The 13,897-nt window shown below is 43.9% G+C and overlaps 3 protein-coding genes across 3 annotated transcripts; 2 read left to right on the plus strand and 1 right to left on the minus strand.

Moving 5' to 3' along the window:
- The first annotated feature begins 855 nt into the window (after positions 1 to 855).
- On the plus strand, positions 856 to 2,466 carry LOC4337728 (peroxidase 2). Its single transcript, XM_015782680.2, has 2 exons — positions 856 to 1,185; positions 1,525 to 2,466. The coding sequence occupies exons 1-2, from the start codon at positions 937 to 939 to the stop codon at positions 2,281 to 2,283; spliced, it is 1,008 nt and encodes a 335-aa protein (XP_015638166.1). The 5' UTR covers positions 856 to 936; the 3' UTR covers positions 2,284 to 2,466.
- A 1,336-nt stretch (positions 2,467 to 3,802) lies between these two features.
- LOC4337729 (wall-associated receptor kinase 4) lies at positions 3,803 to 7,962 on the minus strand. Its single transcript, XM_066310536.1, has 3 exons — positions 7,006 to 7,962; positions 5,156 to 5,218; positions 3,803 to 5,069 (listed from the first exon to the last, which is right to left on the minus strand). The coding sequence occupies exons 1-3, from the start codon at positions 7,946 to 7,948 to the stop codon at positions 3,832 to 3,834; spliced, it is 2,244 nt and encodes a 747-aa protein (XP_066166633.1). The 5' UTR covers positions 7,949 to 7,962; the 3' UTR covers positions 3,803 to 3,831.
- Positions 7,963 to 12,160: 4,198 nt separating this feature from the next.
- On the plus strand, positions 12,161 to 13,756 carry LOC4337730 (peroxidase 5). Its single transcript, XM_015782640.3, has 2 exons — positions 12,161 to 12,509; positions 12,619 to 13,756. The coding sequence occupies exons 1-2, from the start codon at positions 12,270 to 12,272 to the stop codon at positions 13,375 to 13,377; spliced, it is 999 nt and encodes a 332-aa protein (XP_015638126.1). The 5' UTR covers positions 12,161 to 12,269; the 3' UTR covers positions 13,378 to 13,756.
- Positions 13,757 to 13,897: the final 141 nt, after the last annotated feature.

Here is a 13,897-nt window from a genome sequence, read left to right on the forward strand (position 1 = left end):
ATTTAAAGTTATAAAATCTGTAGTTTTGTGATAAAATAGTTTTTAAATATGTAGTTTGTGATAAAATAGTTGTTAAATCAATAGTTTTGTGATATAATACCTTAAATCTGTAGTTCCGTGATAAATTTGACTCTAAATCTGTAGTTTTGTGAAATACATTCTTAAATCTGTAGTTTTGTAATAGTTTGATCAAAGTATCTGTAGTTTTGTTAAATTTACTCTTAAAATAAATTGTCTTGTGTTTTTTTTAATACAGGATTCAATTCGTTTCCCTACTAATTCAACTTGTGAACTGATCATCATGAGTCCAAAATTAAATTGAGGAGCTAGGGACATTTCCAGGCCTACAAAATAAAATTAACCATGCTTTTTTAGATAATTGGGGGTCGGGTTAATTAGTACTATGTTCTATTCATTCTGTTAATCTTAACTGCCGGTAGCTAGCTAAAAGTTCTCAAAGTCATCAACTTAATTAGCTAGGATATTGGTGTCCAAAGCTAGCCAGATTTGATAACATTTTCTGTTGCAGTTGTAACTAGTGTTCATACCTCCATAGAGTCAAATGCTAACTAACCAACATTGCATATATCCGGCCAGATAACTCTTGTCTAATCCCATAGGAACAAGATAATTATCAAGTACCCTCTTGTGTGTGGCAATGTCAACCCAGCTATATACCTAGCTAGCTTAATTAATTAATTAGCTCATTCAGCTATACCAATAATTTGTTGCAGCTAGCTTAATTAATTACCTCCTAATCATTGATCCATCCATCATCACCCATGCATGGTTAACACTGCATTCCAGTCGATGTCATGCTATAAATACCTGCAGAGATGAGCAGGACATGCACACACACCACAGTCGCAATCAGACATTCTCTCTTGTTGGTTAACTAAATAGCTTAATTAATTTGAGGAGTTTAGTCTCTGAAACATGGCGATGGCGACAGCAGCATGCAGAAGGCCTGCAGTGATGCTCATGGCGTTCGCCATGGCGGCTGCGGTGACGATGAGCTCCGTGCCGCCGGCGTCGGGGACGACGACGCTGCAGTACGACTTCTACTCGTCGTCGTGCCCGAAAGCCGAGGAGACGGTGAGGAACGTCGTCGAGCCGATGATCTTCAACGACCCCACCATGGGCGCCGCCTTCATCCGCCTCTTCTTCCACGACTGCTTCGTCAGGGTACGTACAAAACTATCATTTATAAAACATATAAGTTTCGTAGTAAATTCATCAACGTGTCATATTTGGATTGGTTTAATTCAATTTAATAATAACAATTTACATTCATGTTTACCCAACACTATTTCTTTAACTATGTTTTAACAATAAAATTCATTCCAGTCTTTATTTTAAAGAAAGTACATCCAATTATTACACATATATTACAAATCAAATGACTCGAATTATAAAATCATAGCTCGATTAAAATCAAGAAAACCACTTAAACTACCTGTTTGAAGACAAAGGTTAACTATCTAATTAAAAAAGTAATTAATGAAATTGTATTTGCAATAATAGGGTTGTGACGCGTCCATCCTGCTGGACCCGACGAGCAGAAACACGCAGCCGGAGAAGACGGCGATCCCGCTGCGCGGCTACGACGCCGTGAACAAGATCAAGGCCGCCGTCGAGGCCGTCTGCCCCGGCAAGGTCTCCTGCGCCGACATCCTCGCCTTCGCCGCGCGCGACTCCGCCGTCGTCAACGGCAACTTCGCCTTCGCCATGCCCTCCGGCCGCCGCGACGGCACCGCCTCCTCCGCCTCCGACGTCGCCCGGTTCATCCCGTCCCCGGCGTTCCACCTCCAGGACCTCGTCGACAGCTTCGCCGCCAAGGGCCTCACCGCCGACGACCTCGTCATCCTCTCCGGCGCCCACTCCTTCGGCCTCACCCACTGCGCCTTCGTCACCGGCAGGCTCTACCCCACCGTCGACCCCACCATGAACGCCACGTTCGCCGCGGCGCTCAAGAAGCTGTGCCCGCCGCCGGCGAGCGGCGGCGGCGGGAGGGCGGTGAGCAACAACCAGGTGACCGACCCCAACGTGCTGAGCAACCAGTACTTCAAGAACGTGGCCGCCGGGGAGGTGATGTTCACGTCGGACCAGACGCTGACGAGCCGCGACGACACCAAGGCGATGGTCGACGACAACGCCGCCAACCCGGTGGCGTGGATGGCGAGGTTCGCGGCGGCGATGGTGAAGATGGGCGGCGTCGAGGTGCTCACCGGGAACGCCGGCGAGGTCAGGAAGGTCTGCTTCGCCACCAACACGGCGAGCTGATAATTAAGCTACAAGTTCTCTTTCTCCAGCGATCGGCTGGATCATTACCACATAATATATATATTCCTTGTTATTTTGATCTCTTAATTTGTACTCCGTAGTTACCTGCATCGATTCTTGCTGTTGTAAAACTGAATTGTAATTCACTATCTTTGAATATTCAGTGATCAGTTACAGTGGTTAGTACTTTTCTCGTTCTATTGCCCGAATTTAAACTGAAGCAGGTTGCAGTTATGGGCCAAATCCTGTATCTATGACATGTAAGTTCATGCGGCAAATTGGTAAACACCATATCTAAAAGTGGAAGATAGTTGAATATCTTCAAATTTGAGAGATTATGTGCCAAAAAAGTTCAGAAAAATTTAGATCATGGAACAGATTTGAAAGAATGAAAGATTGCTGGCCAAATGGTTTCATCAAATATGCTGGGCCAGGAAGGTATTGGGCTCGAGTCCGTTGGGCTTTGATGGGCCGTTCTATTGATCCTGGAAAGGCCCAATTGTAGGAAAGGCCCAACAGTCTTGGAACTCTTGAAGCCTTGCACCAAGTTGGTCACCAGCCTTATCAGTGATCAGATTCAATCAAAACATTTTACTTTCTGGTTTCTGCAGAACTGAGTTTCAGTCATTTTCCTAGTTTGCTTCACTCCATATTGTGCATGTAAATTATAATTCCTTTGGCTGTGTTCCGAACAACAAAGATTGAAGATGTTGACCATTTCTGTTATCAAATAAAAATGTAAATTTAATTTGTTCGATGATTCCTTTGTGCACAAATTCAGCGAGTTCAGATGGGCCTGAATTTATACCGAAACAGGCAGCCGTTGTGGGCCAATTTGAAGAGATTATGGCCCAAATGTTTAAGATGAATTCATATGCGGGCCAAATTCGAAATACTGTGGGCTGGATGGTTTTATAACGTTCGGGCCTGAAACCAAATACGGAGTACAGGTTGGTCATGGGCTCATGGCCCAAAAAAGTATTGGCCTCGAGCTTATTGGGCTTGAACCTTTCGCACCGGGATTTTATCCCTTTCCCCGGGACTCACTTCGGTTGGTCCTGGTTAGGTAAAAGGGTACACACTTGTGCGCGTTCAGTGGGACTGCACGTTTCCCGTACACTGTGGCCTAGTGTCTTCAATCTCAATCCTAGAGTGTGACCGTGTGTTAGGAACGCGCACGCGTGTGTGTGCGTGTGTTGTGGTGTGAGTGTGGTGTGTGTGAGTGTGCGTCCTGAGTATGTACCCTTCTCAAAAAAAAAAAAAGGGACAGCTAACACAGCCAGATCAGATCAGACTAGTTTCTGACCTCTGGATATGAAGTATGGAGAACACTACAAAATATTTTTCTTCACCAGCATATCAAACCTTAATAATTATGCATTATATGTATGGGATTATAGATTGGTACACAAACCACATCGTGAAAATATGTTGGAAGAACATATGCATAGAGCAAATATATTATTTAATGAAACTAAAACATAGGGCAACCGACTCAAATTCATCTTAACAAGCACCTACAAGTCAAATGTATTGTTGCACCAATGGTTATCGTGGCAAATTGATTGATGAAGAAAATTGTTGCTCCAAGCTGTAACTTCCAGAGACAGAGTCGCAAGTTAAACCAGTAGAATGGCTGAACCTGCCATCTGAAGAGTTACTAGTATTTGGGAATGGGAAATGCTCAATTTCTCCTTCTGTTACTGGAAATTGTTGGCACTTTCTTTGTCTTATAGTTCTAACAAACTGCAACCTCATTTCTACTTCTTTCATGGTAGGTCTCTCTTCTCCTTTTGTTTTCAAGCATGATTCTGCAATTGAGACAATTTCATCAATTTCTTCCCGGTTTGCCTCTTCCATAACTTGCGAATCCAAGATCTCCATGACTACTCCTTGTTGATGCCCTTCCACAAAGTAATGAGCCAAGCTTTGTTTTGTACCTTGGTCATTTATAAAAATCGACTTCTTTCTTACTAGAAGCTCGACAAGTATAACTCCAAAACTATAGACATCACTCTTCGCTGTTAGTTGGCCAGTGTAGTAGTACTCTGGATCTAAGTAACCAAATGTGCCTTGTACATTTGTCATAACATGAGTTTGATCAAGTGACATGGTTCTTGAAGCTCCAAAGTCAGAAACCTTTGTAGTAAAGTTGTCGTCCAACAATATATTAGAAGATTTGACATCTCTATGGTAAATTGGAATTGCTGCAGCTGAGTGTAGGTAAGCAAGAGCTCCTGCGGCTTCTACTGCAATCCTAATACGGTCATCCCATGATAGCAAGCATTTAACACTTACATCACTGTGAAGAATATCATATAGTGTCCCATTGGATATGAACTCATACACCAATAAAGGCACCTCTGCTTCAAGACAACACCCAAAAAGCTTTACCACATTGCGATGAATGATTTGCGATAATATAGCAACTTCATTGATAAATTGATCTATCTCTGTTTGCTCCGCTATTTTGGACATTTTAATGGCTACTATGCATTGATTGGACAAAATCCCTTTGTAAACTGTGCCATGCCCTCCAGAGCCAAGTACACGAGTAGCATCAAAGTAGTTCGTTGCCTTCTCTAGTTCCTCCAAGGAGAATATCTTTGTTTTATCTTGTGCTTTTTCATCTAATATCAATTGTTCCAAGAGTAGGCCTTGGTTTTTCTTGAAGTGTGCCCTTCGAATTCTCTTTTGTACACCTCTCTTCCACTTGTTGATTAGTACTATTGCACCGAGTGCAAGAATGATTGAGCCAAGGCCACACCCAATTCCAATTGTTATACCTGTTCATCCAATAACACTTGTATTCATGAAGACGTCATGCATTTTATGAATTATACTTGAATATATTTTGTTTGAAGTGACCTACCTACAATAAGATTGTGTCTCTTAGCTGATGCCGTACATTTTCCTTTTGTTAAACACTCAATATCTGTAAATAGTAGGGAAGCAAAAAAACAAAGTGGAACCTATTAATTTTAGAGACAAATATCGGGGTTCAAGTACATATGACAAAACTTAGCCAAAGGTAAAACATCGTGATAAAGAATTACTACATGGTCCTTTCTTAAGTGGATGAAATTATATATTTATCCATACTTAGTAATACCTTTACCCATAAAAATAGGTATGTTGTATCCCCAGTGTTAGTAAGTGCGAGTATACGCAGTATGGCATGTCTATAATATTAGAACTGTATAATCTATATTCTTTTAAAAGAAAGTAGTGTTGCCACCACCCCCACCACAAACTTGCTACTTTTGTGGAAAAGGAAAAAAAAACTGTAGGACCAGAGGATCACATGTTCAACCACCCCCACCACCAACTCCCTTCTTTTTTGGAAGGAAAAAACAAACATTGGAGCTGGAGAATCCATACATCAGTAACAATTATGTGCAGTATGCTGGTTATTGAAATGAATAAAGCAATCCATCTTCACCCTTTACTATATTCTCCTGCATGCTCCTATATTAATACCAGTAGGTAACAAAAGTAGATTTCAACATTAATTTGAAAGTCTAGAAGTTCTACAAGTTAAAATTGACATTAATCATTTGAAAATCTAGAACATTAAAAAATGTGCATATGAAAACTCTATCTTTAAAGATGGCATGTGAACTCTTGCCAGATCCAAGAGGAGATAAGCACGACACTGTTTGGAGCATTGTGAGATTAGCTCACGTTGGGTTGATATCTGGTCCGATTTTGAAATATATGTGTAAAAAAATGAATGATTTGTTAGTATAGAGTGAAAACTGGACTTGGGGAAAACCAACATCCTAAAATAGACTTCTCCCTTCAGAATTTCTTGCCCCCATATTGCAAGCATAATATCTGTAAACTTTGAATTTGCAACTACAAATATGTATTATTTCTAATGCTTAAAAATGTTTTCTACAATGGTAGTAGCTCATCATGTGGATGCATGGGTTCATCATTAGTAAAACAAATTGGATGTGTTATGTATCTAGGTTTTCTTGATCAATATGAGAATTATAAAAATTTCTTATTAATAATGAGATTCTTCTAGCCTTTCTGAACCATCTAGAATAAAGTTGCTGGCCTTACTTTTCTCTCTCCTCCATGGGTTTCTAAATTAGTATATAGAAAGATTACCAATGTGTGCCTTACTGTTTCTATTACTATGTAGTATATATGTTATCTAGGGTATCTCACTTAGTTGATTCTTATAAATTTACTACTTTGAAAACGAAGTTGTCCTTTTTCCTTTTCCACCATCATAGTTCCCCACTTAAAAATCCGCACACTAAAAATAGCCACCCACCTAAAACCAGTTTCTACACGAAAAATCAACCAAAAAAGGGGAAAAACTAAACCTCATAATTCCAATCCTGTTACAATGCACATGCATGGCACTAGGCAATACAAAATAGGAACATCTATACTCCTTTAAAATGGACCTTTAGAATGGAGTAGTGGTGAATCTACCACCACCCCCATCACCAACTTACTTTTATTTTGAAAGGGAAAATTACACTATTAGGACAAAGGGCCCACATGTCAACCACCACCTGCAACTTTGTACTTTTCGTTTTGAAAGGAAAAAGGATAGTGTGCGATCAAAGGACAGAAATTAAGAAATAATATTTGTGAAAAAATATGGTAATATCGGGTCAATGATAATTTTATCTAATTAGAATCCTATTGCAGCGCACGGGTAATATGCATACATAGAAAAAGAATATATATAAGTCGTACCAGGGTCGTCACTGCAGCCAAGGTTAACGTAAGGATTGCCATCGGTGACATCATTGCGGCAGGAACAGTAATATCCTCCATTTGTAGCATTGAAGCAATTGGTGTTAGTGGTGCAAGCATAGGTTGCTTTGCTCGCTGATGCACCTGGACAAGTCTCCTGGTCCATGATGGCACCACGGAGAAGAGTACCACCAATGGAGCTCGTGTTCATCCAGCTGGACGAAACAAGATCATTCGTATTGAATTGATAGCTGTTAATTGTTGGCAGGATGAAAACCTGAGCACGAGACAACACCCGATATGATCGCGGTGTTGTTCTATCATCCGGATGATCAAGCTTTAACCAAAACCGACGCAGCTCCCTTCTCACGATGATATGGCAGCAACCGATGCCGGTACAATCCCCATCGTGCATCTCCATGATCCCCAAATTGTCAGAACACATGGTGATGCAAGAACCCATGGTCTCGTTCGTGTCAAGATCGAACAGGCACGCCTCGATCCCACATCCGATAACGAACAGGGTGCTCTCGTTCACGATGGTGAAACCATTGGCAGGAGAAACCCAGTATCGGATGTAGTCGATGATGCTGCTGTTGTTCATCGCGATGTTGAAGGCAATGGCTGGGATTTCTATCACCTCTAGTGTCCGGCCTGATTGGCCGATGACCTTAGTTGTAGTGTTTGCCAGGAGCAGTGTGGGAGGATGAGTGGTGTTGTCGCAGATGAGCTCGAAACCTTGCCGGAAGCAGCCATGGCCGATCCCAAATGGGTAGGAGAAGCCAATGTCGCCGCAGGTAGAAGGGCAGTGAGCCAGAGAGTTTTTGGAAGGGATTGTATGCAAGAGCCCATTACCTCCGGCGACTCCAGGGGTTGCTGCTGCTGCTACTGCCGCTGCCAAGCACATCATCAACAAGAAAACAAGTGTGATATTGGAGGTCATCACTGCTAAACTAAGCATATGCCAATGTTTTGTGAATTTGTGATGTTTGGTAGTTGGACGGCATCGTGTAACATATACATTTGTATAGGGACCAGGAAGACTCAACTCGATCCATTTTTGTTTTCCGATTGAGCCCTATTTCAGAAGTACTTTGTTTGTTTAAGCCCATAAATTATTTGATTTGAAAAATTGGGTCGTCCTGGTCCGTCCTATGATGGCAATACGACGCTAGGCATGAGTAGCACGTACTGAGTATATGTATTGAACGCGTCATTATATATTTCGTAGCGTCGCATGTGCATTGTGTTGCGCAGTTGCGTTTATTTCATAGCGTCGCATGTGCAGATATCCTCTGTATCTCACTATCTCTCCAACTACGTTGCTGCACATATGCAAGTATGCACATATGACTTAATTAATTTCATGTTTAATTATTACATGCTTATAAATTACTAAACCACTATGCATCAGTGAGTATAGCTAGCTCAACTGGTTAGATTCCACGTGGTAGAACCTATCCATCCGGATTCATGTACTAGACTTAGTACCGGCGCTCGTATTTACAACTTGATGGTTGCTAATTATTCTTTCAGTAGTTTTAACTAGCATTAGTTTGGTACAACTTTTTTAAGAGCTGTGTGGTAGCTTTACTCTATATTCTCACACTAGCTTGGAAGTGTTAGGTACAGCTCCAACTTTACGAGACAAAAATGTTGAAGTAGGAGCTATACCAAACGAGCTTTTAATGAAGTACTCATACTAATAAATTATATTAATGCTATAGGAAAACGATAGTTCTAGGAATTTCTTTGTTCTCAGTGCCTGCTATTTAGAGAAATTAGCCACTTTAATGATCTTTGATGGTTACAGAGGGGTATCAGAAAACAAACTTGATGGTTGCTAATTTTAAACAAAGTTTTTTTCTTGTTGATTCTTATTTCTAGGTGCAGTGTTTTTATCGCGTATGATAGCTATATGTATGTAGTGTTTTTATCTGGTATGCTACCTATATGTACTCTTCTCTCTCTATGCCTAGGCCATATGCTTTCCGAACTGCTAACCATGTATTTTTTTAAACAAAAGTCTATAAGAAAGTTGTTTCGAAAATCATATTGATCCATTTTTCATGTTTTTAGCTATAAATCAATCAGTTATGTGCTAATAAGTCGCTCTATTTTATGTGCGAGGGGATTACTCCCGTTATCTTCAAAAACCAAATCTAGTATTGGATATGATACATGTAGCTCATACAAAACAAACCTAGTCGTATCCTATCTTACTGTAAAGTTATAACCCACTAACCATAAATCTCAATATGCAAACATGCCACCTCATCATCCACTAGCAATAATTACATGCAAAACTTATGCAAGCATGCAACATCATCTATAATTCATTGAATTGTACAAATCAACATCCAATCATCTTCCTTCACATTAATTTTCACAATATTTTTAACATGTATATATCTATCGTTTTATAATCCTTAACATATATTCATCCATATAATCAAAGTGTATGATATCAAATTTCATCTACAATCTCATATATAGTCTACTAAATATCTCTCTGAACATAGTTGGACAAACCAATGTTATTTGTTGTTAATAACGGATATAATTTTTACTTTTAGCTTGATTATTAAAAAATATTAAAAGTTACTTAGAAATTTCTACAGCAAAGCGTGGAGAATCACCTAGTTTTTTTATAAAACGGAGGGAATACGGAATACGTCACGATTCTCGTCCTTAGATCAGACTTTCGTCAGCCATTCATAACACACTTTGATTGGTACAGTACTATACAGTACGGAGTACTACTTAGGAAATGATTTTCATAAGTCATCTACCCTTAACTAGTACTCGTACTTACGTGGATTGAAATTCTGAAGTGACCTAGACACTGATCAGTAATTCAGTATGCCAGCACAAAATCTGGGCCTCAAATTGAACATAGACGGGCTGCCTTTGTGTTCCAAATTTGGAATAAGTCTATTTGCCTCCCTCAACTCTCAACTCATGACTCTAGCTGAATCGCATCCCTCAACAGCTAAACCGGGTATAATTATAACCTATCCCTTGATTCCTAACACCGTTGCAAATCAATTCCCTGGACGGTTTTGGAGGCGGTTTTGTCCTACGTACGTGTGCTTACGTGTCAGATTGACTTAGTCTTCATTCCATTCCATGTGACATCAATGTAGTGCTTACGTGCCATTAAAATAAAAACAAACATAAATAGGACCTACATATCAGTGAGTAAAAATAAAAATAAATATCGGACCCACAGGTCAGTTAGCCTTTCTCCTCCCTCTTATCTAGCTTCTCTCTCTCTCTCACTCTCAGGTGGATAGCGCCGCCCGGCCAGTTCCGCCATGGATGGAGGTGGCGGCGGGGGGACGGAGCATGGGGGTCCGCCAGCCGTCGACGTGGAGGGGTTTGCTCGCGCGGCCTTCGACTCGTCCTCCATAGCCTTCTCCTCCCCGGCGCCCTCCCATCTCCTCTACGCGCTCGAGCCAGCGACTCAGCGAGCTCCTACCCCGCACACGCCCACCCGACAAGGTCCTTCCCGCGAGCGCTCGGCGGACGGGATCCTCCCCGCGCGCACCCGGCCGGCGAGCTCCTCCCCCGCGCACGACGGCCGGCGAGCTCCTCCCGCGCGCCCCGCCGGCAAGCTCCTCACCCTCCCCCCCCCCCCCCCCCCCCCCCGGCGCCCGACCGGCGAGCTCCTCCTCGCGGACGGCCAGTGAACGAGGAGCTCCTTGCGCTCCTCCCCCGCATGCAGCCGGCCGAGAAGCTCCTCCCATGTATGCCAAGCGCCATCGCCACCACGCTGATAAAGATATGAAAGGGGGAGAGGGCGCGAGAGATGAGGGAGAAGATGGGATGAGGTGGAGGCCGCTGACAAATAGGTCCCACTTGATGACTCAACGAGTTAACTACCACATAGGACGAAACCGCCTAGGGAGTCAATTTGCAACAGTTTTAAGAGTTAGGGGATGGGTTATACCCGGTTTTACGGTTGAAGGATGTGATTCAACCAGGGGCACTACTTGAGGGAGGAATATAGACGTATTCCTCCAAATTTCAGAGATGTTTAGCCCACAATCTTTCCTACTATGGGCTACCGATCGTTCATATTATGGGCCGAACAGATTAGACAATTTTTGGGCCCATAGTAAGGAAGGTTATGTGGGCTAAAGGATTTTATCGTGTTAAGGCCTCAAATAAACGAAGTTTGTGATGGGCCAAAAAGTATTGTCTCGAGCCCGTTAGGCTTCAATTTCGCCCAATTCGCAGGACAGCGTCTTGAAGCCTTGCGGCAATATTGGTCAATCGCTCACTGCAGAATTGCAGAGCTAGCACAATCTGATCAGACTCAATCCAAACATTTTTTCACTTTCTGTCAAACTACTGGATCCATCTCGATCGATCGTGCCACAGCCATGCAATGGCATGGTTTTTTTTTATATATAAACAATAATAATAAATTGGACCAGAAGCTAACATTGGATCTGAATTAAGTCACCATGACAGTGAAGTTGAAAAACTGACGAAATCGATCCAAGATCACTCTTCAATTAATTTATGGTGACTGCATAGCGTGCTAGATACCTCTTCATCTGTACACACGCCCTGCCAAATTGACTGACCGCATCCTCGTCGTCGTTTTCATCAGATGCTGCGTCTTCTTTCATCAGCAATTCAGAGATGATATGTTCATCCGGTATCCGAAATGTGCAAGAAAGTTCAGACATGTTCAGTCCAGATCCATCCATCCCATCGCCGCCGACGACGACGACGAACACTGCTGCAGGTCAGCACCCGTGGCGCCTTGCAAATTAACAAGATCTCAATTTACCATAAGTCCATAACTAACATGCACGCTAGCTGCAGCAAGCTGCTGCTAAACTAATCGTCGCCAATTAATTACTCACCTAAACCATGCACTACACTTGAACAGACAGTGTCAGTGTGATCAGCTTCATCAGCTTAGCTCAAGAGAGGCAGGCCGGTCAACTTGTGACCCCATGTTCTTGTCTCCTCATGACACACTGGCCATGTTCCCAGTTAGCATCGATCAACACTTGCATGCAGCTGCTACCTAGCTTAGCTTAGCTTAATCACCCAGTGCAGGTCGTCACTAGCTACGAATCACTATCAGATTATACTAATCCCCACTTGGATCGATCATGGCAGCTGATACATATAAATTGGATGGCCACCCTCTTCTTCTTCCTAGTCACCTTCACTTGATCAGTTAGACTCCTCGTCTAGCTGAGCTATCTAGAAGAGATAGTTTGTGTGTGTGTGTGTGCTCGATGGCCGCCGGTAGCAGAGACGGCGGTGCTCGCCGCCGATCGTGTAGTGTGCTCGTCGCTGCTGCGGCGATCTTCTTTGGTTACGCGGCGACGGCGGCGGGGCTGCAGGTGGGCTACTACAACAACTCATGCCCCGGAGCTGAGGACCTGATTCAGACGATCGTCCATGGCGCCGTCCGCAACGACGCCGGCAATGGCCCCGGCCTCATCCGCCTCTTCTTCCACGACTGCTTCGTCAGGGTCAGTGATACTGATATCGCATTGCGGTTAATTTGGTTGAATTCACTTGGTCGAATTTGGTTGAGCTGATGATCGAGAGGTGTTCGATGCAATGCGAATGTGTACGTAGGGGTGCGACGCGTCGGTGCTGCTCGACGCCGACCCGGCGAGCAACGGCACGGTGGAGAAGATGGCGCCGCCCAACTTCCCCAGCCTGCGCGGCTTCGGCGTCATCGACCGCGCCAAGCGCGTCGTGGAGCGGCGCTGCCCGGGCGTGGTCTCCTGCGCCGACATCGTCGCGTTCGCGGCGCGCGACGCGTCGCGCATCATGGGCGGGATCAAGTTTGCCATGCCCGCCGGCCGCCTCGACGGCCGCGTCTCGAGCGCGTCCGAGGCGCTCGCCAACCTGCCCCCCGGGTCGTTCAACCTCACCCAGCTCGTCGCCCGCTTCGCCACCAAGAACCTCACCGCCGACGACATGGTCACCCTCTCCGGCGCCCACTCCATCGGCCGCTCCCACTGCTCCTCCTTCTCCTCCCGCCTCTACCCGCAGATCGACCCCGCCATGAACGCCACGCTCGGCGTCCGCTCGCGCGCCAAGTGCGCCGCGGCGCCGGGGCGCCTCGACCGCGTCGTGCAGCTCGACTTCAAGACGCCGCTGCAGCTGGACAACCAGTACTACCAGAACGTGCTGACGCACGAGGTGGTGTTCACGTCGGACCAGTCGCTGATCGACCGCCCCGACACGGCGGCGCTGGTGGCGCAGTACGCCGGCAGCCGGAAGCTGTGGTCGCAGAAGTTCGCCGCCGCCATGGTCAAGATGGGCAACCTCGACGTGCTCACCGGCCCACCCGGCGAGATCCGGCAATACTGCAACAAAGTGAACTAATTATATTTAAAAAAAATCGATCGATATTCAATCCAACCATGCACGCACTTCGATACTGCTTGATTGATTGATTATTGTACATGACATGATCAGCAAAATTTCATCGAAAAATTCAACATCACCTTCGATTTCATGCTGCTTCACACAATGATCATGTGTACTTGATGACATTGTTGTAAGTTGTAACATAAGAGAGGGTAGAATTATCACATCGGCATTTGTTCAGTTCAGGTGTTGATAGCTTTTCACTTTTCTTTTTCTTCGTCTTTTTGTTTCTTCTAATTCTGAAGTTTCAATTATGCACTTTCAAGTTCAAATATTCAATATTCAGCTACAGCAAAGTGAGAACAGGGTCATTATTCATGACCTTTGGTCTGAATTTTCTTGCATGATAGTTCATTGATTTTCAGTTACTGTTACAGTGTGTATTGCTGAAATTTCTTGCTCATATAATTCGATCGATCACTGAGATGTTTGTTGGCTGTAGAAGAAGAGGAAGATGAACTGGTCCAGCTGCTGC

This window comes from Oryza sativa, chromosome 5, assembly GCF_034140825.1.
Source record: "Oryza sativa Japonica Group chromosome 5, ASM3414082v1".
Lineage (NCBI taxonomy): Eukaryota > Viridiplantae > Streptophyta > Magnoliopsida > Poales > Poaceae > Oryza > Oryza sativa.

Coding starts and splice junctions, on each gene's coding strand:
- LOC4337728 (XM_015782680.2), top strand. CDS start 937: ATGGCGATGGCGACAGCAGCATGCAGAAGGCCTGCAGTGATGCTCATG. Junction 1,186..1,524: donor TCCACGACTGCTTCGTCAGG/GTACGTACAAAA, acceptor TTGCAATAATAG/GGTTGTGACGCGTCCATCCT.
- LOC4337730 (XM_015782640.3), top strand. CDS start 12,270: ATGGCCGCCGGTAGCAGAGACGGCGGTGCTCGCCGCCGATCGTGTAGT. Junction 12,510..12,618: donor TCCACGACTGCTTCGTCAGG/GTCAGTGATACT, acceptor ATGTGTACGTAG/GGGTGCGACGCGTCGGTGCT.
- LOC4337729 (XM_066310536.1), bottom strand. CDS start 7,948: ATGACCTCCAATATCACACTTGTTTTCTTGTTGATGATGTGCTTGGCA. Junction 5,219..7,005: donor TGGCTGCAGTGACGACCCTG/GTACGACTTATA, acceptor TACTATTTACAG/ATATTGAGTGTTTAACAAAA. Junction 5,070..5,155: donor GAGACACAATCTTATTGTAG/GTAGGTCACTTC, acceptor TTGGATGAACAG/GTATAACAATTGGAATTGGG.